The sequence below is a fragment of the Doryrhamphus excisus genome, linkage group LG2 (assembly GCF_037039965.1).
Source record: "Doryrhamphus excisus strain RoL-2023G ecotype Guam linkage group LG2, RoL_Dexc_Guam_v1.1, whole genome shotgun sequence".
Lineage (NCBI taxonomy): Eukaryota > Metazoa > Chordata > Actinopteri > Syngnathiformes > Syngnathidae > Doryrhamphus > Doryrhamphus excisus.
Window position 1 is genome coordinate 8,525,957 of NC_136358.1, and position 24,966 is coordinate 8,550,922.

Below are 24,966 nucleotides of genomic sequence, written 5' to 3' on the forward strand. Positions count from 1 at the left end.
GTCATACTTGTCCTGCAGACTGCATATATTTGGCCTCCTCATGTGTTTTATTGCCCGTAATTAATTGTGCATGTGAGGGCGTATCAAAAATAACATGTTACTAGGCAATGACACCTCCAAGAAGGCAAACACTTGCCATCTGTTGCTGTTTTTAACTTGTGTGTGTGTGTGCTTGGCAGTCGTGCTGTAAAAGAAGCTGTTAACTCATAACATGCATGTGGCCTTGGAGGAAACTGACTCTGTTTTGGGGGGCAAAGGAAGGCAGGAAACAAAAGGCGGAGCCAAAAGAAAGAAGGGGAAAGGGCATGAGCCCTGAAGGGGGCATGGCTGCATAAACATGTTTATGAGTTTGGGGTGCAGTACCGTTTGGAACACAATTTGCAGTGTATTGCATAGATAGATGATAGAAACACAGTAAGCCAAGCAGATCATGTCTCTGGATAGACTAGATAGTTTACTTCTCACGTGTGTCCAGCGTTTAAAACATGACTTGAGGGGGTTGGGACACTTGGCAGTAAAATGTTTTCCACTCCAGACCAGCATGATTAGCATGCTTGTTGGTGTGGTATTGGCAGGACGGGGGAGCGTTATCTTTCAATGCCACTGTGCACAGTAGAAAGGGGAAAAAATGCCAGATAGTTTAGCCTTTTTGCATTGACACCAAACTATGCATCAACCTTTCAGCAAAGATTCAATTCTTGAGAAAAATAATGTTGCCTAAACTGATTAAAAAGGCACAACCACACTCTTGAAAAGCTTATTTCATGATGTATGATGAGTATATACTAAAGGTCTAGCTCTGGGAGGACGCACGTGAAGGCACACATGCTGAGCCTCACTATAAATTCCTGTCTGATCTTTCTGTGGGAGTTTGTTTTGCAAGCCAGCACAGCATAGGTTTAAAAAAACACTCACACAATGGACCAGTTTAGACTGGCCTGCTCTGATGGCTCTGCTTTCAAGTAATTCTTTGTAGAAACAGACTAACCTTTACAGGTCAGACTGGAGAACAATTCAGTCTCCAAACAAGGACACCGCTTATTTAGTCAGCTGTTTCTAACTTTTACGTAACACAAACGGAGAAAGTCAAGAGCATGCAATCAAGCAGTGTAATTTTATGTCTTTATGGTCACTGATAGCAGAGGGCTGTTGTACATTCACTTATTATGCAAGTACATGTATATAGGATATTCATTTACACTCAATGCCTATGCTATCAAAGGGCGGCTGAACGTTTAAATTCGGCACCCTACTTTATATTTGTACTTAAAAACATATGACATTGCATACATATATATGTAGATATCAAACCACAAAATTCACCCATTATATAAAAGGTATATTAGCTAACAGTATCATCACCGTTATCGACAGCAGAGTGGCGCAGCGGAAGCGTGCTGGGCCCATAACCCAGAGGTCGATGGATCGAAACCATCCTCTGCTATGTTTTCTTATTTTTACAACAAAACTTGTCCTCATAGTTGTAATTTTTCAGAGTTAAGTACTAATATATAATATACTAATATATTTAGATTGTGCGAACCAGGATGGCACCAAGTTATATATTTGTCGGTCGTTCGATTCCCAGCCAGGAAGCCTACCAAAACTCTTGCTTTTGACTCGCTGTACTACCGCTGACAGGAAAAAGCCGACAGTGAAAAAAAAATCTATTTATATATCACTTTAAACATATCCTTTCGGCTAGTCACTGTCACGGCTAGCCCCTAACCTGAGCTCTAGCGACATCAAGTGGAAATATACTTTCACTATAGCGAGGTTATAGATTATGAGATCATATTTTATTTATGTACAGGTAGATTAATCAAACATAGGGAAACATTGACTATAATAATAATGTACTGTAATGTAATGTAATAATGTACTGTAGATACACACAGCAATAATAACAATGATTTGACGTCAACGTCCCTGTCTACGTCATTACGCACGCCCTGACGTCACCAACCAGGAAGCGAGCAGGGTATGTGCTGCTGACTGTCTGACAGCTCGCCTTGGATGTGTGTGTGTTTTTTTAATAACCGAAATTCGACATGTCACGGAAAGCCAAAGAGGAATATTGCCGCTTCTTTACTGTTACCGAAACACGCACACACGAGAAAGGACACACGGAGTACAAAGTGACAGCAAGGGTTGGATATTTTTACTCTCTGCTTTCCTTTTATTGCTACTTAATCACGGGCTTGTTGTGATGTTTTGTTGTGGTTCTATTTTTAATGATTGCAACATTTAAATCATTTGCTGTGTAGCTAGGTAGATTATTTCACGTAAGCAGTGGCGCACAGTGTTAGTGTTCAGTGATGGGAGGCAATGAGAACTTGTGACTGAGTTCATGAGGTCTGCTAACCCCATTAGCACAGTCAAGGGGAATCATTTCTTCATAGATTAATGGACTAATGCTTGCCTTGTTCTCTCCTTGCAAATAGATTACCATTGAAGCTCAAACAAAGGGACAAAAACATATTTATGCTCAACATGATATATCCTTTTTAGTTTGTTCCCAAGTCTAAGCCGGAGGATGTGAAGGAGGTGGTCTTGTGGAAGAGGTATTCCGAGCTGAAGAAGCTCCACGGCGAGCTGGCCTACACACACAAGAATCTGTTCAGACGACAGGAGGAGTTTCCGCCATTTCCACCGGCACAAGTTTTTGGTATGAATGGACATATTGTATTCCTTACGATTGCTTCTAACTGCTGCTCTTCTTTTCAGGGAGATTTGATGAGGCTGTGATTGAAGAGAGGAGGAAGGCTGCAGAAACTATGCTGGTGTTCACTACAAGCATACCTGCACTCTATAACAGCCCACAACTGAAGGAATTCTTCAGGGTAACACACACATTTTAATAAAGTCAAGTCATGACCAACCAGGATCCTTTTCTTCCTTCTCAGGATGGAGAGGTTACTCGGCCTCGGGACCACTCCCCGTCCAACGTGTCCCTGCCTCCCCCCCTAATACCCCTCCCCAAGGACAGGGCCTCAGACTGTGAGCCAGCAGAGGAGGAGGCAGGAAGGGAGGAACCCACTTTGCCTCAGGACCTGGGCACCAACCTGAGCATTGACGTGGGAAAGCCTGAGGTGGCGGTTGAGGCCTACAGCGAGATGGGAGATGGTACAAGAGAAGGGGGTGGAGGAAGAAGCAGGATGGGAGATGATGGAGGAGAATGTTGTGGAGGGACAAGTGAGATGGGAGATGATGGGAGAGGAGACACGTTTATGGACAGCCAGTTGGATGAAAAAGGTACAGTGCATTGAAAAGTAATGAAAAAACAACTTCATGAACCCTTCTTTGCGATGTCACCATTTCCAGTCCCATCTCCGGCAAAGACACACAGATCAACAGAAACTCGGGAAGAGCTTGAATCCCTTTTTGACTTGGTGGCAGACAAAGGTGCCTCATCTCCAAACGATGAAGCCCCGCCTCCTCTCTCTGACAGCGACATGGCAGTCTTTGACCCCTGCTATAAACCAGGTAAACAACGAAAGACAAATCTCTTCCATTTTATTATATAATAGCGCATTCATGGCAAAAACTCAATTATTTCATTACGTTAAAATTTTTATCAATGCACAGTCACACAACTCACAAATGCATCTCCAGTCCGACACATCGTCATTGTCACCAGAGTACGGCAAGGGGCATTCATGGTCACCCCGGACATCACAACAACGTCCTTATTATGCATGTATGTGTGGTCCAAATAAAGCGAAAGAAAGAAAAACAGTAAGCTATTATGGAAGTACAATTTGCTGCATTTAATTATGCTTGGAAATCCCATAAAAAATATGTCAGGGTTTCTGTTACATGTCGCAGGCTATTTTGATTTTGTGGGATCTTTTGTTTACACATTTTGCCTGGTTCTCACTGCCTCTCTCTCTCTCTCTCTCTCTCTCTCTCGAGCTAGCTAGCTTAGTTTTTCCCACGGGCGAGCTGTTGTTGTTGAACAACAAAACACATAGTATGTCCAGATTTAAGATAGTGATGCTATCATAGAGGTCACCAACAGGTAGCTCGTAAGCTAGCAGTAACTCATCAGCTGATGTTGATATTTGCTTAACCTTGGATGCCTGTTCGAAATCAACTCTGCTAACACAGGCATTTCCCTTTGTTCCAGACGCTTCTGAGCCCCCCGGCAACCATTTCAAATTGTTGTCGTTGCCTGTGAGCAGTATGGAAATAGAGTCCGCTTATTTAAACCGAGCTTCCGCCGAGCTGACAACTGCCATGGAGAGGGAGAGGGACGGGGACGTGAGTGCTGCCATTAGCAGCTACAGGACGGCGGTGGACATACTGATCACTGGAGTGCAGGGTGAGGGACAGAACAAAGAGTTTTGCAAATAACATAAACCATATTGTCGGAATCTCTGTTCTCAGCATGTTACCTGGTAGTGCAAAAAACACTTTTGGTTGTAATGGTCATAAAACCCACAACATATTAGCATGTGGTCTTTCTCGAAATGGTGAGTCTCACAGCCAAACCAGTTTGGAACCACTGGTTTCGAGCAGGGGTGTCCAAAGTGCGGCACAGGGGCCATAATAACTCCCGGCTGTTTTTTAAAATTAGCCCTCAGCACATACTAAAAATACAATTTAACAAGAAAACAAAAAAATAACAGCTAAAATAGAAAAATACCAGTATCGGATGAGAATAAAGACAAACTATTAGCAGAATAATGTCTTAATATTAATAGAAAAAATTGTAAAATTACATATTGACATTGTACTTTTTTCATAATATTATGAGAAAGAAAATAAAGTTCAAATTTTAGGAATTTGGAATCATTTCACAGCTCTATTTATCACATAATCAATACACGATAATAAAATCCAAATATTAGTTATAATATGATGATAATAACTCTGGTTTCCTCCCACATTCCAAAAACATGCTAGGTTAATTGGCGACTCCAAATTGTCCATAGGTATGAATGTGAGTGTGAATGGTTGTTTGTCTATATGTGCCCTGTGATTGGCTGGCGACCAGTCCAGGGTGTACCCCGCCTCTCGCCCAAAGACAGCTGGGATAGGCTCCAGCACCCCCGCAACCCTCGTGAGAAAAAAGCGATAGAAAATGAATGAATGTATGAATCATGATAATAAAATGCAAATATTCTAAGAGACATATAGAATAAAGACATAATATTGCAAGAAAAAAGGTAGGAGAAGGAACTTGAAGTCTTTAATGAACCTAACATGCATACTTTAGAAATGTGGGACAAGGATAACATGCAAACCCTTCATCACCTGTGCAGCTACAATGCTAGCTACACAGCATCTTTGACTTAACACTACAGCAGGTCCTTAAAAACAGCAGAAGGCTAATGTCATACAGAGGATTGATGATTGATACAGTATAATATATGGACTCTTCTACCACCTCCCTCCAGGTGATCCAGATCCAGCACGGAAGGATTCTGTCAAGAGAAGGATAGCACAGTATCTGGAACACGCTGAGATGCTGCTGGACAGTCATGCCTTGCCTGCTGGACAGGAATAGGAGGAAAAAACACTCAATATTGACCTTTCAAACAAGTTTGTTTGGACCAAAACTTTCACTGACACTGTAAACACTCCTGAGGTACACACACACACACACACACACACACACACACAGACAGACAGAGACAGACTATATCCAATAGTCTCTTGGTTTTATTGACAAAAATACTTGTATTTAATTTGAAATTCTTACCTCATTCTCCGTTCCCAATGTTTGCATTTTGCACTATGTTTTATTAATAAACCACATTTTGGTTTTAAGGCACAGTGTGTTTATTTACAAGGTGCAGGTCAATATAGTACCACTAAGAGGCGCTGTATCATATCAGGTGATATCATGGTATAGTATGTATGGTGTAGGTGGTCTTTATTGGTCACTTTTATCTCCCATAGGTCCCTCATTTTCTGACACAATTTTGTTAAATTCGTACAATTTAATAGGGTGGAAAAAAAGGTCCCGATATGTTTGTCACACAATTGTTTCTCATCATCAAATAAGTTAAAATATTAGCACAAAAATTGGTTTGGACATGCTTGATGTGAGTGTTTCCAAGAGGAACATTGCTCCAAGTGGTGAAGATGGCTTCACCAAGGACATCAACTGTCTGGAACTGATGGCCATTTTTATAAACTTCCCTTGCCATCCATCCCCAAATGTTCTCTATGGGATGTCAATCGGGGGACCATGTGGGATGGTCCAAAAGAGTGATGTTATTTTTTCTGAAGAAGTCCTTGGTCAAGCCAGCATTGTGAACTGCAGCGTCGTCCTGTTGAAGAACCCCGCTGTAACCACACAGACCAGGGCCATCAATCATGAGGGATGCCTGCTGTAACATCTGCACGTAACCGTCCACCGTTTGACGACCCTGCACCACCTGAAAAAAAAAGAAAAAGCACCGCAGATCATGATGCACCCCCCTCCACTGTGCCGGGTAGAAAACATCTTAGGTGGCTCTCGTTGTCATGCCAGTAACGTTGGAAGCCATGTGGAGCGCCAAGGTTACATCAGAGAATAAAAGTTTTTCCAGCTTTCAATGTCCCATGTTTGATGCACCCTGGCAAAGTCTAAACAGTTTTGTGGCGTTGAAGGAAACCAGGTCTTTGAATTAGTTTTTCGTTTTTGAAACCCTTTTCCTGCAGATGCCGTCGGGTGGTTGTTGTGCTGCAGTCGGCACCAGTAAGGGCCTTCATTTGGGTCTTGATGGACAGCCAATCGGATCCTCCGGCTCAGCACATGTCTACCACTTGACTTCTTTCCAAAAATGTAGAATGATTGTCTGACTGCGTCCGACCTCAGCAGCAATGGCAGGCTGTAAGAGGCCTTGCTTATGCAGCTCCACCATCCGACCATGTTCAAGAAGAGAAAGGGCCAGCCTTAAAGGGCCAGCCTTAAAGGGCCAGCCTGAAAGGGCCAGCCTGAAAGGGCCAGCCTTAAAGGGCCAGCCTTAAAGGGCCAGCCTTAAAGGGCCAGCCTTAAAGGGCCAGCCTTAAAGGGCCAGCCTTAAAGGGCCAGCCTTAAAGGGCCAGCCTTAAAGGGCCAGCCTTAAAGGGCCAGCCTTAAAGGGCCAGCCTTAAAGGGCCAGCCTTAAAGGGCCATCCTTAAAGGGCCAGCCTTAAAGGGCCAGCCTTAAACCTCCAGCCTTAAAGGGCCACCTTAAAGCGCCAGCCTTAAAGCTCTAGCCTTAAAGCTCCAGCCTTAAAGGGCCATCCTTAAAGGGCCATCCTTAAAGCTCCAGCCTTAAAGGGCCAGCCTTAAAGGGCCATCCCTAAAGGGCCAGCCTTAAAGGGCCATCCCTAAAGGGCCAGCCTTAAAGGGCCATCCCTAAAGGACCAGCCTTAAAGGGCCATCCCTAAAGGGCCATCCCTAAAGGGCCATCCCTAAAGGGCCAGCCTTAAAGGGCCAGCCTTAAAGGGCCATCCCTAAAGGGCCAGCCTTAAAGGGCCAGCCTTAAAGGGCCAGCCTTAAAGGGCCAGCCTTAAAGGGCCAGCCTTAAAGGGCCAGCCTTAAAGGGCCAGCCTTAAAGCTCTAGCCTTAAAGCTCCAGCCTTAAAGGGTCATCCTTAAAGGGCCAGCCTTAAAGGGCCATCCTTAAAGGGCCAGCCTTAAAGGGCCAGCCTTAAAGCTCTAGCCTTAAAGCTCCAGCCTTAAAGGGCCAGCCTTAAAGAGCTAGCCTTAAAGCTTCAGCCATCAGGAGGGCATGACAGTGTGAATGCCTGAGAGAAAATGAGAATATTGAGCAGAGCCTTTTATAGCATGTGGTCTTAATATTTTGTTCCAAATATTTTTAGTCTCATTCCCACTTCTAACTTTTACATATTGTAGCCCTACTTAAAACCCCATTTAAGGGCAAAATGTGCAATTTTTAAACTGGTCTTAAGATTTTGGTCAGGGCTGTATAGAGGATGTTTGAAAAGAATCTATGAATTAACAGGCATGCATTTGGATGATTATACCTCATGCTGTGTCCTATGAGTGTCTCATCAGTGTGAGCAACCTCCAATTACAGCACCATGTTTGGTGCTGGAAGAGGAGGCTTTGGTGGAGTGAAGAGAGGAGTGAGGGATGAGTGGAAAAGACAGACGGATGGATGGAGAGAGCTGACAAGAGAAAAGAAAAATAGTGGTGGAGGGTAGAAAAAAGGAGGGATATACGATTAGAGGATAAATAGAGATCATCCATCTATTGTTGAGGGGATGGAAAAGAGTGACCCTCCCTCTTCCTCCTCCTGTATTCATCAATCTCTTTTCCTGGCACTGTGTGTTTTGAGCATGGAGGGGATGGAGGGATGAGAGTGGGAGATAACGGCGCTTCATCCTGTTCCACATCCCTCTCTCCACCTCATCTCTGTGGTGCTACCTGTGAAGTGGAGAGACAAAGAGATGGATGCAACATTAACATGCTGAGAGTGTCAGCACTCCTCTTTTTACTCTCCCTCCGTCACCGCCACCCTCTTTTCCATCCATCCATCCATCCCTGCCTGCCTGTCTTTTTCTCCTCACTGGTCACTGCAATTATGCCATCAAAACACTCCACGTCTGAGTGCATAATAGCTCCCTCACACACACACATGCACACAAACACACACGTGTGGCATCAAAAGAGAGGCATGTGTGCATAATTTATGGTGTGTGCATGTATGACAGCTGTTGCAACTTCAAGCTAATTCACCGCCGGTGTGTGTGGAAGCATCTCAGTGTAGAAAAACTGCTTCTCCAACCTTTGACACTCTTATAGCACATACACACACACACACACACACACACACAGACTAGACTAATGGACGCATGGCGTTGAAAGACAAGCTGTTATGACCTACATGCCCATTAAGCCAAACAATACACTCTGACACCTTTGGCTGTCCACACTCATTGCTTTTGTTTCTGTTCTTGCAAGCACCCCCACTCCCTCTCTGCTGCTTCCTTTTTGCCCCCCCCCCATCCCCTACATACACACACACACACTCATATTATCCCTGTGTATTCCCATTCTCTGGCTGTTCGTTGTCACCTTGCCCTCAGCTATTTGAGTGTACTGTACTTTTATGCCTCTCTCTCTCTCTCTCTCTCTCTCTCTCTCTCTCTTCGTCTCATGCTCTCACTCATATGGTCCACCGTTACTGTCTTCACAACATGTGTCTTTGCAGAACAACAAAGAATGCATGGTGGAAACTGGTACAGAAGAGCTGCTCCAGTATACGTGAAGGACAGGAGCGGATCTATTCATTTGGGGATCCAAGGCAAACCTAGCCATTGGGGCCCTCCACATCCTTGTACTGCACTGACAGAAATTAATTAAGTCCTTATAATTTACCACTTTAATACTCACTTTTTTTGTGTTGAAAAGCATCACTCTACAGGGATCAGTTTTCTCCAAACAACAAGTTTGTTTTGCTCCCGTCAATTTGCTTGCATGCTTGCAGTGACATCAAATAGTCCTTTGCACAAGTAGGGGGGGGGGGGCAGTGGAAGCGCTCATGGTAGAGTACGCATTTTGATGTAGTTTTAAGCATGTGTTTTAAGACTAAAACAGTAATATCAAAGAACAACATTCATTTTTACGAGACAGCCCTAAGTCCGCACCTGGTGAAGGCTCAGCTGCAGAAGCAACGTGTTGTGTCCTCATGCGTGTCCAACACACACACATGCACACACACACATGACCGGGATGGACACAAGTGTTGCTCACTATGAGCTGGCATCTCCTGTAGGTCAATAAAAACAGCAGAGTGCACCTGTCATGTAAAGGGGATCTGTGACTAGTGCTTCAAAATAGGAGACTGTGTCTGTCATATGGTGTGTGTTTGCACCAGAGGTCCTTAAAAGCAGCATAGCACTCTTTGACTCCTGAGATACATCAGAAATATCTGTCATCTTTGACATTTGACAAGTCTTTGACAAGTCATTTTTGGATTTTTGCACTAGGCCCTTAAAAACAGCAGAGCTCACCTGTCGTTTTTAATTTTTATTATTTTTTTTCACACTTTTATTTAAGTATTTTTTACACTTTCACTTTACTGTAAGTAGTTTTTATATTCATATGTATTAATAACTGCATTTATTGTATTTTATTTATATTTTTTTATACTTTTAAGTCAAACCAAACAAATTTTTTAATGACCTGTCAGGTCTTGAAATATTAATACACATAATTACAAGTACATTTTATCAACAAAATGAGGAAGAACATGATAAATGCACGCATACAAATAATGCATAAATTAAAATTAAGTTTCAAAACTACAAAAAACTCCCCAGGTATTTCCCTTATATGTATACAATGACTGTATAATACTGTATACCAGGGGTCTCAAACACGCGGCCCGGACACTAGTTTGAGGCCCCCGCCTTCATATGAAAGTTTAATGTTAGTGCAGTAAGTTTGATATGGATGCTGTATGGTATCATGTACCCAGAAAAAATGATTACGTTTGATTAATGTTCATGTTAAAGGTTAAATAACTGTTAATAGTTATCCTCCCTATCCGTGTGGAAGTGGTAAGTTTTTGGCTATTTAAGTTTAAAGGAAATAACTTGAAGGCTACCGTTTAGGTCGCTAGCTCTCTAGTTTGCGAGTTAGCATGTGTCTCAAGACCCTGCAGTTGCGCAATATGTTGTAAATAAAAAGAGTATAAATGTGACTATAGTCGTGTTTTGTCATGTCTACAGGGCTCTAATAATGCTTTGTTCATTTTAATCTGAAAAAAATAATTTGTCTACCCACCAACTATATGTGGTTTCTTAAGTTTTTATTATTATATTTATTTATTTATTACTGATTGATTGATTTTCTTTATTCTTGATTTGTTTATTTATTTTTCATCTTATTTTGTGCAGAAAAATAAAAATTAAGATATTTGAGAACAGTGGAATGTTTTATCAGCGCTTTTATTGTAGAAAATTGGAACCAAAGCGAAGTTTTAAAAAATTTTTGTTGTTTTTAATAAATGCGTTTTTTTCTTTTGAAAACCTGATGTGGCCCAGTCTCACCCAGACCCAAGCTCCAGTGGCCCCCAAGTAAATTGAGTTTGAGACACCTGCTGTATAGTTTTTGACTGTGAAGTAAAGGATCTTTGACTAGCAGTTTTTCAGTAAGTCCTTGAACACAACATAGAGGATTGCTCTGGTCCATAAAATCCTGCAGCCCTGAGCTAAAGAAAGGAGCACACAACAAAATAACGTTATCACATTTTCTTGCCATTTCCATCAACATCACCACACGCTCTCCCCCCATCAGCATCCCTTGTGCAGACGAATCAATAAACATACACTTTATGCCATCTATTGATCCTTTTATGTCCAACCAATTCTTGTTATCCCCCCGCCCCACACTCCTGGGTGTCCTATTTATATGCTCACATTGCAGTGCTTACATGTGTGCATGGATGAGAGTGTTTGAGTACTTTACATAATACCAGCCCTCAGAGAAATGACGTTCTCACGCACAATTTTAGGCTTCATGCGCCGCTTTTTCTCTGAGCAATTTGAGGGGTTGTGTTAGCCATCAATCGCATTCTCTCACTCGGCCCCAACACACACACACACACACACACACACACATTTGATTGCCTGGGATGACAAAAACCCAGCCTGGCCTTTTGTTATTTCTCATCGCAGATGGAGCCATCATTGACCTTGTCGTAGCCGCCATCCTCTCCCTCTGCATGTTTTTATTCATTCAGACCTCCGCCTTTTTATTTGGGCCTCATCCACCTCTCTCCCTCCCCGTGACCCCCCTCCACTCCCATATACTCACCCCCATCTGTAACCATGTGTCCAGCTTTTGTTACCAGCCTCGTTTCCATAACAACTGCATGCGACCTTTCAGTCAGTTGCCTAACCATTTTTCATGAGAATGTGAAGGTTGGGCAGTGGAGGAAAGGATAATGAAGTTGGGGGCAAAACTTAATAACGGCAGGCTTTATTTGGGTGGTAATTGCAATCTTATAATGCACGATTTGCTCTATTTGCACCAAATTAGAGCTGTTTGTAATATTTTCTATATTTTCTATGATTATGTAGCCACATAGTTTGACTATGGTGTGCAAATAAGGTGTATACTGTATGTCTTATAACTTTGTTTCACTGTTTTAGTAGAAATAAAAAGAGAATGTTTATCATCAGACTCTTGAGGTGTGACTATGTGAGCATTTTAAGTGCATGCACGCATCCTGGATGCACAAGAACTGGGGGTCATGCCAACATGGGCGGGGACCGAGCCGTCAAGTGGACAGCAGCACTTCCAGCATGATGATGACACGGTGGTGCCAGCCAGGGTAGAGAGATTCGCTTGCAGAGGTGGGGGGGGGACGGGGGTGTAGAAGTGGCTGACTAGTGGGGTGTAGTGTGTTGAATAACACCAGAATACAACAGGCGAAAGCTGCAGCCTCCCGGTGCTCTCCAGTCACCACCACCACCACTACCACCATCACCGGTGCCAGCTGAGGACAGCCAACCGGGGAGGAGTTCGCATAAGCGGACACCTGAGTGGAACGCCTCGGTGAAGGCGCGCCGGAGCTCAGCAGCCAGAGTAAGTGCATTTGTTTTGTTTTGCAAAACTCAAATGTGCGTGCTTAAATTATTTTTTTAAATAAAAATTCATACTGCGACATCATCAGCACAACAGCTGCCAATTTACACACTCACACGCACGCACGTTGCACACACACGCACACACACTTTACCTCATAATGCTGTAACGGCATATTAGTGAAACCATACACTAAAAACATACACATCTGATGAAAACAATGTATAATATGAATTACACTGCTAATGAATGAATGAAAATGATATATGTATGCATAATTATCTTCCCTTGTCCTGTCCATGCAGTGAAATGACAGTCTTGCTTGTAATACTAATCTAGTGATACATGGCTTTCATGGCCATTGCACAGTGTTAATATTTTGGGCAGCTTTCCGCTGGCTTTAAAAAAGCTAATCTGGCCGGCATGTAAGCGCATTGGCCTGCTTGCCATCTGGGCTGTGTTATAGCAGGCAGGAGAGGGCATTTGAATAATTGATATTTAGCTATTTATAGGGGGATTATTCCTTTAGTGTTTCACCAGGGGACCCTACACACACATCTATCCATATCTATCTATCTTTTTTTCACATCTGTCCATCCTCTATTTGTCCATCTCTGTGTGCAGTGAGTGTATCCATCTGAAGTGGATTAAGGGTGTTATCAAAGCTAAGTAGGACTATACTGCTCTCTCGCTCGCTCTCTCTCTCTCTCTCTCTCTCTCACACACACACACACACACACACACACACAATGTTCTCAGTCCATTTCTCTCCCAAAACACCATTGACCATTGTCAGCCTTCTCTCAAGCCTCTTTGGCCAGTGTGTGAATCATTTGTCTGTGTGTGTGTGTGTGTGATAATACACACTCTGATCAAACAGTGCTAAACAAGCTGCCTGAGCTGATAACAGGGAGAGTGGGCGGGAAGGTGGGGGTTAAGGGAGGACTACAGAGCAAGGAAAAGGGAGCATCAAGGCGGTTGGGGGTTACGCAGCATTTGATCAGGTCTCACACCTGACAATTACCCCTTACTCAAGCGTTTCCATATTTTCACAAGAGAAAAGTGAATACATGGATTTCTTATGGAGCAAATATTTAACAGGAAATGGAGCACTAAGGTTGGGGACAAAGATCACAAGACAGATGTTCACCCAGGGGGGGACACATGCAGTGACCTGCAGTGACTCCATCATCTACAAAAGAAAAAGAACCACCGGGGTCTCTGGGTAGCACAACTAGAAAACTCCATAAGCTGCATGTCAGGTTTTATTTGTAGTCTAAAATGTTGCTACATACATAGTTGTTAGTATCAAACACATGCCATACTGTTTGGTCCAACACTATACTATACTACCATATACTATTATACTACAATACTGGTACAACATTGGTTCTATTGCTGCTTGTTATGACTTGTTAATAAATGGCCATTTGGTTTACGCATGCTACATTTCCTTTATACTTTCTCATGCACTCCAAATCATTATGAGTTTTATCTTCCTCTGCGTGAGCTTTAAAATGTTGCCACCAAGGTGTCGGTGTGAAACTTGTATGTGTACATTTGCCACACTGTTGTTTACAATGAACTCATCAGTGCTATTAATGATGACTGAGCGGTTTTCTCCATGCCACTATTACAACATTGGTTTAGTGCTGCTGTGTTGTGCAATATACAGTACAGTACTTGTTCATAAATAACCATGGTTTTTAAGATAGTAATAGTTTTTTTAAATTGGCCCAGAGTAGCTTAAAAATGTAAAAAAAAATGGAAAAATCACGAGTCATTACAGCATTAAATTTATAAGAAAGTTTCAATCTAATGAGAAAAAAGTTATAATTTAACAAGAATGAAGTAATATTAGGAGGAAAAATAATGTCCTTTTACTGCTATAAAGTTGAAATATTAAAGAAAAAGATGTTTTTTAAGGTCGTAATATGAAAACAAAGAATAAAGTTGCAAAGTTTTGAACATTAGGTTTGGGGGAAAATGATAATTTTATGGGAAAAATATTATGGGAATGAGGTAAAGCAGAAATGGGGGAAAAAAGCTGAAATCTCATGAGAATAAAGTCAAAATATTACGAGAAAAAAGTCATATTTTGTGACAAAAAAGTTGCAATTTTACAAGACTAAACTGATCACATTATGAGGAAAGATAATGTCATTTTAGAAGCAAGAGAAAAGTTCGAGAATTTCATGAATGAAGTATTATTAGGAGGAAAAATAATGTCCTTTTACGGCTATAAAGTTGAAATATTAAAGAAAAAGATGTCTTTTAAGGTCATAATATGAAAACAAAAAAAGTTTTGAACATTAGATTTTGGGGAAAAAGGTTAATATTATGGGAAAAAATATTATGGGAATGAGGTCATGTCCATACTATACATACTATAGCAGAAATGGGGAAAAAAGCTGAAATTTCATGAGAATAAAGTCAAAATATTACGAGAAAAAAGTCATCTTTTGTGACAAAAAAGTTGCAATTTTACGAGAATAAACTGATCACATTATGAGGAAAGATAATGTCATTTTAGAAGCATAATGTTGAAATAATAGATTTAAAAAATCTTTCTTTAAAGCAGAAATAAAAAAAGCAGTAATTTTTATGAGAATAAACTTTTAATATTATGAGGAAAATCATGTAATTTTCAGAGCATAGAGTTAAATATTAAAGATGTTAAAAAAACGTAATTAAGTTATAAAATTACAAGAATAACATGAAAATAATGCAGGAAAATTTGCAAGAGAAAAGTTGGAAATATAAAATAACTGCAAAAATGGAAAGAACAGCAATAATTGTCTGAGAATAAAGTCAAAATATGGAGATAGACAGTTGTATTTGAATGAGAAAGAATGTCACATTTTTACCACAATAATCTTGCAATGTTTTTGTAGCATTTTACCTGTATCGTAGCTTAAATACAATGAAATATACTGTGTAACCTCTTAGAATCCTACTTAATTTGGTTTACAAAATGCACCATCCATTCATTTTTTACAATGTGGCCCTTGATAGAAAAAGTTTGGACACCCTGCTATATATTTTCCTCTGCATGCGCTTTAAAATGTTGCCACTCAGCTGTCGGTGTGAAACTCAACAGTGCAACATTCCAACCATGATTACAACATTGGTTCTGTTGCTGCTGTGTTGTACAATATACGGGTTTTCCACTTTTTCATGTCCTCCACAGATGATTAGGATTGGAGAATTAATGGTATATTTACTTTTTTCCTTCAGTGATGGACTCCCCCTCAGACCTCTTTGATGACTCCACTGGCCAGATCCACCAGCTTGCCCCCCCACTACGCTCCACAGACCTGCTCGGTGGACTTCCAGGACAGCCACAACTAACCGCTTTCAGACCCCCTGGTTTTCCCCTCATCCAGCAGCACCTCATCCAGCCTCATGGGGGGCCTAGAAGAACCGGGGGTCTTCACCAGACGCAAAACATTCCCTTGGCTTCGCTCAGGGGGGAGGAGAGAAAACTAGATGGAGACAGACGAGAGCGGGAACACCAGAAGGTGGTTCCAAACGACGACGAGGTTCGGAAGCGACTGTCCACCGAGTGGAGTCAAGACCTGGCCAGGGTAAAGAGGATGAAGCTAGAAGGTCGGATTGAAGAGGGGGGCGCGAGGCGAGGTGAAGGAGGGAGGGAGCTGAGGATAAGAAGGAGAGAGGAGCTGAAGGAGCAGCTGGAGGAGGCGAGGGAGAGACTCCAGGCCCTGCAGGAGAAAGTGCTGAGGGCCTTTGGGGAGAAGCACATGGAAGAGGAGGAAAGAATGTTTGATGAAGAGGAGGAAGATGCTGGAGGAGGGCTCCCTCTTCTCTCCACATCCCCGTTTTCTAACTTTGACAAGCCAAGAGAAGAGAAGCAGAAAGACAAAGCAAGGACGGAGACAGGAAGAGGTGGCATAATGGAGGGAGTGGGGCTGTGGTTAGACTGGGATGGAGGTGTAGAAGACAACGATGATGAAGGGGGGCAGAAGTTCGCTCAGGCCTTGAAGCTGCAGCTGGGCAGTGCCGTGGCCAGAGTCATCGACCGCGTCCTTCATCTTTACACCGAAACATCCGATTTGAGGCCTTCCTCTCCTCCGGCCGCCATCTCATTCCTCCCGTTGGATGCAGCAGAGTCTGGGCGGGAGGACAAGGGGGCGTGGATGGGGCTCTTAACCAGAGTGGACGAGGTTGCAGGTCAGGAGGAGACGCCAGGAAGGAAGGATGATGAAAGAGAGAAGCAGAAAACGAGCAGCTTGCCTCCACCTTGCAATGAGCAGACAGATTTGGCGTTGCCATTGGTCACTCACAAGTCACCTGGCCCGCAGAAGGCCCGCCCACTTCTTGGCCCACCTTTATCCAACCAGGCCAACCTCTCCCTACATCACCCCGCCATGCCTCGTCCCCCGCTTCTCTCCCATCCTCCTCTTTTACACACAGCATCCCAATCCAAGGACCCTTCCTCATCTTCCTCTTCCTTCCCGCCCCCTCCCCCTCCCCCGCTGCCCCTCCCAATGCTCCACTACTCCATGCAGCAGCTCTTTTCCCGCTCCCTCCACCACACACAGCTGCCGCATCTCCCGGCGTCCCGCAAGGACTTTCTCAACTCTGACCCCTTCCTGGAGTTCCACTCACATCCCTCCTTTCCGCCGCTGCCCCTACTGGGTCACCTGGGCCCCGCCCTCCTACGTCACAGCGGCGGCAGAGAGCGAGAGAGGGGGGTGAGGGGAGGGGGAGGGATGGATGGAGGAGAGCTTTACCTGACTGCTGGGGGAATATCCTTTTGCAAGTAAATGTTTCAAACCAATGTGAATGCTAATTAGAAGCAGAATATAGATACGTTTAGCCGGGAGCGTGAATGACTGACTTAAGAAAGTGGAAAGGAAATGACAACTTTAGGTCACATGGTCATTATTAAGTATATTTGGCAACACAGCATCAACAGAGCCAATGTTGTAATAGTAGTAAGGACCAAACTGCTCAGCCAACATTAAAAGCAGCAGTGAGTTCATTTTAAACAAGTGGAAGACGTTTGAGTTTAAGTTCACTAGCAACATTTTAAAGCGTAAGAAGAGGTAAATAAAGATGCAAAAGCTATTTCAGGAGCTTGCATATAGCCAAGACTATATGTTTTTGTAGCCCATGCACCCGACAACTATTAAATTGAGGGGTTAATTTGGGCATTTGCGGTTGATTTGATGTGCAGTAGTAGCTAAAGAATTGGCATCGGTATCGTACCTTAACCAGTCTCATGTAAACGCCCAGGAGGGCTTGTCTCCCTGCCACCTGAAGAAAGCCAAACTCATGTTCTTCTACACTCGCTATCCCAGCTCCAACACACTCAAGACGTACTTCCCGGATGTCAAGGTTTGTGTAGACTTATTTGGCATACTCTTCTTCTATAGCCCAATTGTGGAAAAGTAGTAAAAGTTATAATAGAATAGTGCTTGGATCCAGACCCGCAGATGGTTGGTTGAATTCCTGATTTCAGCTCAAACTACCAATTCACTCTTAGTTTCATTCTACATTTTAGCATATTTCCACAGCATTTCAGTCCAGCTTCGGCTTCCGAAAATTCTAAATTCTAAATTTAGATTTTCACACCCTTTCAAGGCGTTTCAGTTTCATGTCAGCATTTCAGCATTAACACATCTAGTTATTATTATTATGATTATTATTATTCAGCGCATGCATGTGCCTGTATTTTGTGCATCCAGTTTAATCGCTGCGTGACCTCCCAGATGATTAAATGGTTCAGCAACTTCAGAGAGTTCTTCTACATCCAGATGGAGCGCTTTGCACGGCAGGCTGTCCGCGAGGCCCTGACACGGTTGGTTCACACATTTCGGGGTAGCTTAACTGACTGAATGCTGGAATAATAACGCCGTACAGCACAGATTGACTATTTTGTGCAACCCAGGGATGGTGCACCTTGCTTGGGCAGAGAGACTCAGCTCCGAGTGGGTCGGGACACAGAACTTTATCGCATACTGAACATGCACTACAATAAAAGTAACATCTACCAGGTAAGAGCTGTATATCGATACATATTGCAGCATATATTTGTGGTACTTACAGATGATGGATGAAGTCCGTGAAGGCTGCTCACGTTGTTTGACTTTCTGCCATCAGGTCCCAGAGAGGTTCATTGAGGTGTCTGAGGTGGCCCTGAGGGAGTTCTATTCAGCCATCTGGACCGGCAGAGACAGCGACCCCTGCTGGAAGAAAGGAATATATAAAATCATCTGTAAGCTTGACAGCGGTCTGCCAGATGCCTTCAGAATGCCTGGTTGTCCAGTTGGCTGAGCAAGTAATTATGAGTACAACATATGAGCACACATGAAGACATGCTGCAGTCACTATGAGACAGGTTGTTTACACGTGTACCTTACTTACTCTAGCCTCTGTGTAATTTTTGGTTTTAGCGCAGACACTTCACTTTAGCGTGAATTGATTATTTGGTATAAATTAATTATGTACATGTTTGTATTCATTTGATATAGAAGTTGCTACGATGGCCGACAGGGGCAAACAACATCCATTATACAAATCAGCTAAAGCTATACAAATACATAGGCAATAAGAAAATCATGCAAATTAAAGACAATCTATTATGCTTTTCCGCTTAACTGACCTATAAATGTTGCTACAATGTTTTATTCTTGTGTTAAACCCACTGCATCAGATAATGAGGTAACAAGTAAGCCCTGAAAGCACTTTTGGATGGCTGTGCACGCTGCGTTTTAGTCTTTTTTTAACATAGAGTTCCACTGACATCAACGAAAACTTTCTTATACGTATGGGCATGCCCAGACACAAGCTTTGTGTGCATAGAGTGTGCATACAGCGAGCGGGGAGAGTGTGACCAATCACAGTGGTAAGGGCCGAGGATAGACTGTTTGAGGGAGAGGGAAGGACACCCCAGTAAACACTGCAGGGATAGGTGTAGAGTCTGGAAGATCTAGATCTTTCTGTGGGGATTATCGTGTGTAGCTGCGCTATAAGTGTCCAGAACTCAATATAAAGGCCTTTAATAATATGGCTCAGGATGAAACATAAATGCAAAAGAAAATGCTGCAAATGCCGAAAAGCACAACCCCCCCCCCCCCCCCCCCACAAAAACTGTAGAGGAAGTGTATGGACATTTGCCCCTGTCAGCCATCTTATGTTGCTCTTTTGTTGAAAAACTTTGGTGGTTTTGATTGTATGTCGCTTTTAAGATTTATACAGTATATCAAACAAAATCGCTCAAAATTGCAGTATATTGCATTTGAAATAGTAAAACTAATGTTGAATACCTTGATGTACAACTTGTTGATGACAATACTTACATATTATGTATACTTTAAGCAAATTACGCCTGCATTTTTTTTATTTTTTGGCATTAAGGCTCTTTACTCATGATTGTGTTGCTGCAACAATGTCTGTGAGACTTCATTTGTGACGTGTTTACTATGGATTGTAACCCATTTTGTTTTGTTCCAGTGCTTCCTTTAAACAAATGCACAGTACAGAGTGTATTCTTTAAAAAAAAATCTGTGCCTCATGAAACTGGATGTTTAAAATGAACAGTGAATTAAAAATGTTTGTGTGTATGAATGCAGCACACACACTTTCTATGGCATGCCAGCAATGTTTCTGCCACTCATTTTTTTTCCCCTTGATAAACACGTTTGTCATGCTGACTCTTGCTATGAGAAAAATGCATTTAAAGTACGCCATAGTTGTACTTTAATACAGCAAATGCATTCGACATGCGACTGAAGCATGCCCTTCAAGATCCAATTGTTCCATCAGAATGAAATGGTCTGAATGAATGAACGCCTGAATGAATGGACTGAAATGCACGTGGTCTTCAAGTCACAAGGTCAGCTGTATGAAGGCTGTGTGGGAATGACTCCCAAACATTGCAGTCCGGGTTTTCAAAAGCCATACATTGACATAACCTCAGTCGGATTCTCACCACTGTTTGTACACGTTATCTTGGGGAGTCAACCACTTCGCGACCTGCAGATAATCTCTCTGTATAGCGGCCAGTGTTCAAGTGTGTCAACCAGTCAGTGTGTGACAAATAAAGCATTTGCACGCATTTTGTACGGGGCCGTGCTTTGCTGGCTGGAGGGAAGGAAGCTTGGGACCATGGTCTGCTACCGACACTGTGAGGAGAGCTGAGTGAAGTCCAGCCAGCTTCAATAGGAAGAGGACATTTTCCCATTGGACACATCCACCTCCACTTACAAGTAAAGGTCAGTTCACTCCATTGGGGATACATCTATCGTCTTTAGAAGTAATTAGTACACTGTGCATGGCTTCATTTTTCATTGAAAGCTATGGTCAAGGTTACATTGGGTGTTGGTACTCTTCTTCATTGTACTAGCACTTTATGTTCTGTTTACTTATTTCTGTCTAAAAAATGTGGCTTGATAGCTTTATCAATTATTATACATTCCATTTAGAGAATGGTAAGACAGGATGTGAATCAATTTCATCACTTTTAAAGGCTAAACTAAGTATTTGGTGATCCTCCATGTAGCTTGTTGAGCATGTTTGAAACAAATAAACCATAACAGGTACAACTATTAGTTATTTATGGAAGACAATTCCCACCACTGAAAGATAAAAAACGTTTATGAGATTAAAGAAAGTCAAAATTATTAGATAAAAAGTCAAAATGACAAAATTCTAAGTCAGAATTATGAGACAAAGTAGAAATCATAACATATAAACTGCGCATGTGCCAGTGTCATGTGACGATGGCACCAGTGAAGAAGCGGCACATGCGCAGTTTTTGTCTGATAATTTGGACATTTCAAAAATCTCCTATGATATTGAAGCCCTTCAACCGCTGAGAGGAAAACTATCCCAATGGTAAGTCATAATTTTGAGATAATAAGTCGAAATTACGAGAAATGACCAAGAGAAACAAACTAGCTTTGAGAGCTACTTTTTGAGAGCCCCACAGAATATACACAAAAACAATTTTTTTTAGAGATAAAAAAATCTGGCAGTGTTCGTACGGCCGTCCTTAAAAATGCATTTTTTTCACATGATATCCGGTGTATTTTAATTCATACATATGTTAGATAGATTACTTCTTCATCTTAAACTTCGTATCAGATTCATATTGAGTGTAGGATTAATTTCAAAATTAGTGCTTGGAAAATTAAGTACAATCGTGTTTGCATTGTGGTTAGTGTAGGGTAAAACCAAGGAGATTATACAACAGGAAAGTCCATTCAAACTTTGTAATATTGCTACGCTGTTTTGTCCCCTGTCCTGTTTATTTACATCAACCAGAGTTACAAATCTTCAACATATTTATGACACACACCTTGTCTTTGTTTTTGGGCAACTTAAAAATGACCATTCTGGTCTTTTGGACCGTAAATTGGAGCAATTCATGTCTAGGACATGTTTTCAATGGAATGTTTCAGGAGTCTTTTCACCATCATGGCGGCCAAACCAGCGCAGGGCATACTACGGAAGTGAAAGTTAAGTTGACAGTCCTATTCAATTGTAGTGTCTTTGACTGAGGTTGCCTTCCCGCTGGTCTCCACGCAGAAGAGAGGAAGCTGACTGCTGGCTGAATGGCGCTTACCGGGCTGCTGCTGCTGGAGTTGGCTCTCTACGCCAGCTGCTTCGTTTGCGGAATAATCACCGCTGCGTGCCTCACAATTGTCCAGGTGACCTTTGTACATTTAAAAGCTAAATGTGCGTCATCACCACCCATTTCCGGGTAAAGTTGACCTGACAGAAAGTTCTACGATAAGCCAAAATCATGTGATGAAGTTTGAAATAAATGTCCCACAACAAGTTCCGCAAGTCCTGAATGTTTGTGAAAAACAAGACGTTTACAGCTAAACCTCTTTGTTGTATGCTAGCAAGTGGTAATTCTTTTCACGATGGGCTGACGTCTTTAAGCAACCCTTCCCAGCAGAGTTGATAACAATTACCTTAGACGCACCTCGTGTAAAAAAAAAAAAGTTTAAACAAAATGTTTAAAATGGATACTTTCTTTCAACTTGCTAACATTGGCTAGCTTCATAACAACAGTCATATGGTCACATTAAATCATGTGACCACCAGGCCCTCGTGCCTTATTATGTCCGCGGTGCAACTGAATACAATAGAATAGAATAGATACAATGGAAATAGAAAGTCCTGTTGTGTGCATATATATTATTATTATTACTGGAAATACAACCACAGTGTTCAATAATAATACTGTAACCTGTTAAAATGTACAAATCTTACAGGGTAATTTTGGAGGATTGTGCATGCTGTATGGACTGGTCAGCTACAACGAAACAGCCAACGCCATCGGAGTCCAAGTGTCCAGCTCAGCCTCCCTGTGCTACTTTGTGTCGGCCATTTCTGTCATCGTAGCCGTGGTGTGCTTCTCGCTGTCCATTTACTGGCTCTACTCCTTCTGCGTGGACAAAGACATCAGGAGGTGATTGTAATGTGAATGTGTATACCTGTGTGTTGCATGCACATGTACACTCAAGTGTTGTCGCTGTAGGGAGCGCATATGGATGAATTTGACCCTGGTCACGTGCGGCATCTTCCTCTTCTTCCTGCTCATCACGGGCTGCATGCTCAAGATCGGGCGTGACACGCTTTGTGACTCTGTGACGCACACCGTTCCCAACATCACCAGGTAGTGCTTGTCCTCGCTGGTGATTTATGAGTGTTACAAATTAGCTGAATATTGATATCTTTTATTGGCAGCTGTAAGGAGACCCAGACGAGGAAATGGGTCAGTCCGCTAAGAGGGGAAAAGTTCTACAGCAGTCTACACAAAGCAGAGGTTAGCGTTGTTAGCATTATTCCCTCATGTTGCATCATAGCTACCTACTCACTGGATGTCCCTATCCTCTCCAGACGGCTGTGTGGGTCAACTTTATCTTCTGGCTCATCATTGGCGTGCTGGTTCTGGTTCAGAGGCGTCATAACTCGGGTGCTAAGCCATTTTTGGGAGGCTTTGGCGGGTCGTCTGGCGGCCTTTTCAGTGACCCGGGTGTGACTGCTGCTGAGACAGAACCCTTTTTCAACCGTCCTGCCAGGCCACAGTAAGGAAGCACTTAAAGAAGCAATGCTCAATAAGCAGTCTTTACTTAGTGATACATTTGCAAATGTGTCACTAAAGAATCACGGATTTGAGTGTATTTACATAAAACAATGGAATGATACAAGTCACATGCATTGTTTTTGTCCGTGTAATGTATTAATCATTAGTTACTCCTTCGTTTGTATTTAGAATACGCATTCTTTATTTGACTACACGCACACCAGCGTGATTTGATACATCGGATACAGTTTGAATCACTGCTTACAAGGACACTTGATGGAAGTGTTGGACTTTGTCGCCCTCTGTCGGTGTAAATTGCAGCAGCAGCTTGTTAGTGTGGCGTGATTATTGCTTATTGGGCTCCTGACAAGGCAGATTTTACTCGGCTTAAGTTTGTTTTGCTCTTGCAGTTATTAGCATTTGAAAGCACTAAATGCACATATTTTGTATGGTCTGAACTTTTTTTGATACTTTCACATATTTTTTGTGACAGACATACATGTATACCAGACAGGGGCGATTGAAAGCCATGAATGGCAATCATTTTATTCGCGAGCATCACAATTTTTTTTATACCATTGAATGAATGAATGTTGGTAACCAAGGTAGTCAGTGGTGGTGTTGGGTTATAATGCTTGCAGTTTATTTGAATGTCAGTGCTCTCTCGGCATTTCAGGAAGTTTGTTGCATCCAGTTCCTTTAACTGCTGCAGTTACAAGAGGTAACTTTAACATATTTTTTTCCAAACTAAATATACAAACAAATATTTAGTCTACTTTACTTTTCATGTATTGAATTGTCTTCATTTTAATAAACCCTTGAGTATAAATAACACATTTGAATCCAGATGGGACGGTACTGTATTCAGAGTTGTGCTTTCCCCTGTTGGTTGTAAATGATACTGCAAACGTCGACTGTCCACAGGGTTCTTAATTAAAGGGGACTCATTATGCAAATTTTGTGACCCTTTGTATTGAGTTGTGGACTCCTATTGAGCAGCTACACACAATAGCCCGCACAGAAAGCTTTCCAGTCTTCCAGAATCTGCACCTATTCCAGCTGGATTTGTGCTTCCCGCCAAAATGGTCTGTTTTAATTTATTACATCCACAGCCTGCCTTCAGGCATGCCCGCTCCATTGTGATTGGTCACACTCCCAAACTACTGACTACTGCGAACAACACTTTCTACTTGAGTGAGTATAGGAGTTGATAATAAATGAAGTCTTTGGAGAGCTAATTGAAAAGTGTGTAGGAGCTACTGGCAGCTCATGATCTACTGACTTAGCGTGTGTGAACAAAGAGTAACAAAGACATTTGACATTTTAAGCACAGAAAGCTTTCTAGATCTTCCAGGATCTGC

The 24,966-nt window shown here is 42.3% G+C and overlaps 3 protein-coding genes and 1 long non-coding RNA gene across 5 annotated transcripts; 3 read left to right on the top strand and 1 right to left on the bottom strand.

Moving 5' to 3' along the window:
• Positions 1 to 1,987: 1,987 nt before the first annotated feature.
• On the top strand, positions 1,988 to 5,966 carry snx15 (sorting nexin 15). Its single transcript, XM_058068153.2, has 7 exons — positions 1,988 to 2,150; positions 2,512 to 2,668; positions 2,728 to 2,843; positions 2,907 to 3,255; positions 3,325 to 3,486; positions 4,130 to 4,324; positions 5,403 to 5,966. The coding sequence occupies exons 1-7, from the start codon at positions 2,052 to 2,054 to the stop codon at positions 5,510 to 5,512; spliced, it is 1,188 nt and encodes a 395-aa protein (XP_057924136.2). The 5' UTR covers positions 1,988 to 2,051; the 3' UTR covers positions 5,513 to 5,966.
• Positions 5,222 to 22,487, bottom strand: LOC131126021 (uncharacterized). Of its 2 annotated transcripts, none has more exons than XR_013629971.1 (3): positions 22,133 to 22,487; positions 18,611 to 18,752; positions 5,222 to 6,389 (listed from the first exon to the last, which is right to left on the bottom strand). It is a non-coding gene; the product is annotated as an uncharacterized LOC131126021 (long non-coding RNA). The 2 variants fall into 2 exon arrangements; XR_013629972.1 differs by lacking the exon at positions 5,222 to 6,389 and adding an exon at positions 7,866 to 8,370.
• Positions 12,297 to 20,163, top strand: prox3 (prospero homeobox 3). The gene is made up of 6 exons (XM_058068151.2): positions 12,297 to 12,540; positions 15,778 to 17,309; positions 17,794 to 17,901; positions 18,252 to 18,364; positions 18,455 to 18,560; positions 18,667 to 20,163. Coding segments are annotated over exons 1-6 (2,034 nt in total). The 5' UTR covers positions 12,297 to 12,539; the 3' UTR covers positions 18,841 to 20,163.
• Positions 21,332 to 24,439, top strand: tmem179ba (transmembrane protein 179Ba). Its single transcript, XM_058068154.2, has 6 exons — positions 21,332 to 21,402; positions 21,969 to 22,217; positions 22,791 to 22,987; positions 23,057 to 23,194; positions 23,266 to 23,344; positions 23,419 to 24,439. The coding sequence occupies exons 2-6, from the start codon at positions 22,122 to 22,124 to the stop codon at positions 23,608 to 23,610; spliced, it is 702 nt and encodes a 233-aa protein (XP_057924137.1). The 5' UTR covers positions 21,332 to 21,402; positions 21,969 to 22,121; the 3' UTR covers positions 23,611 to 24,439.
• The last annotated feature ends 527 nt before the right edge of the window (positions 24,440 to 24,966 follow it).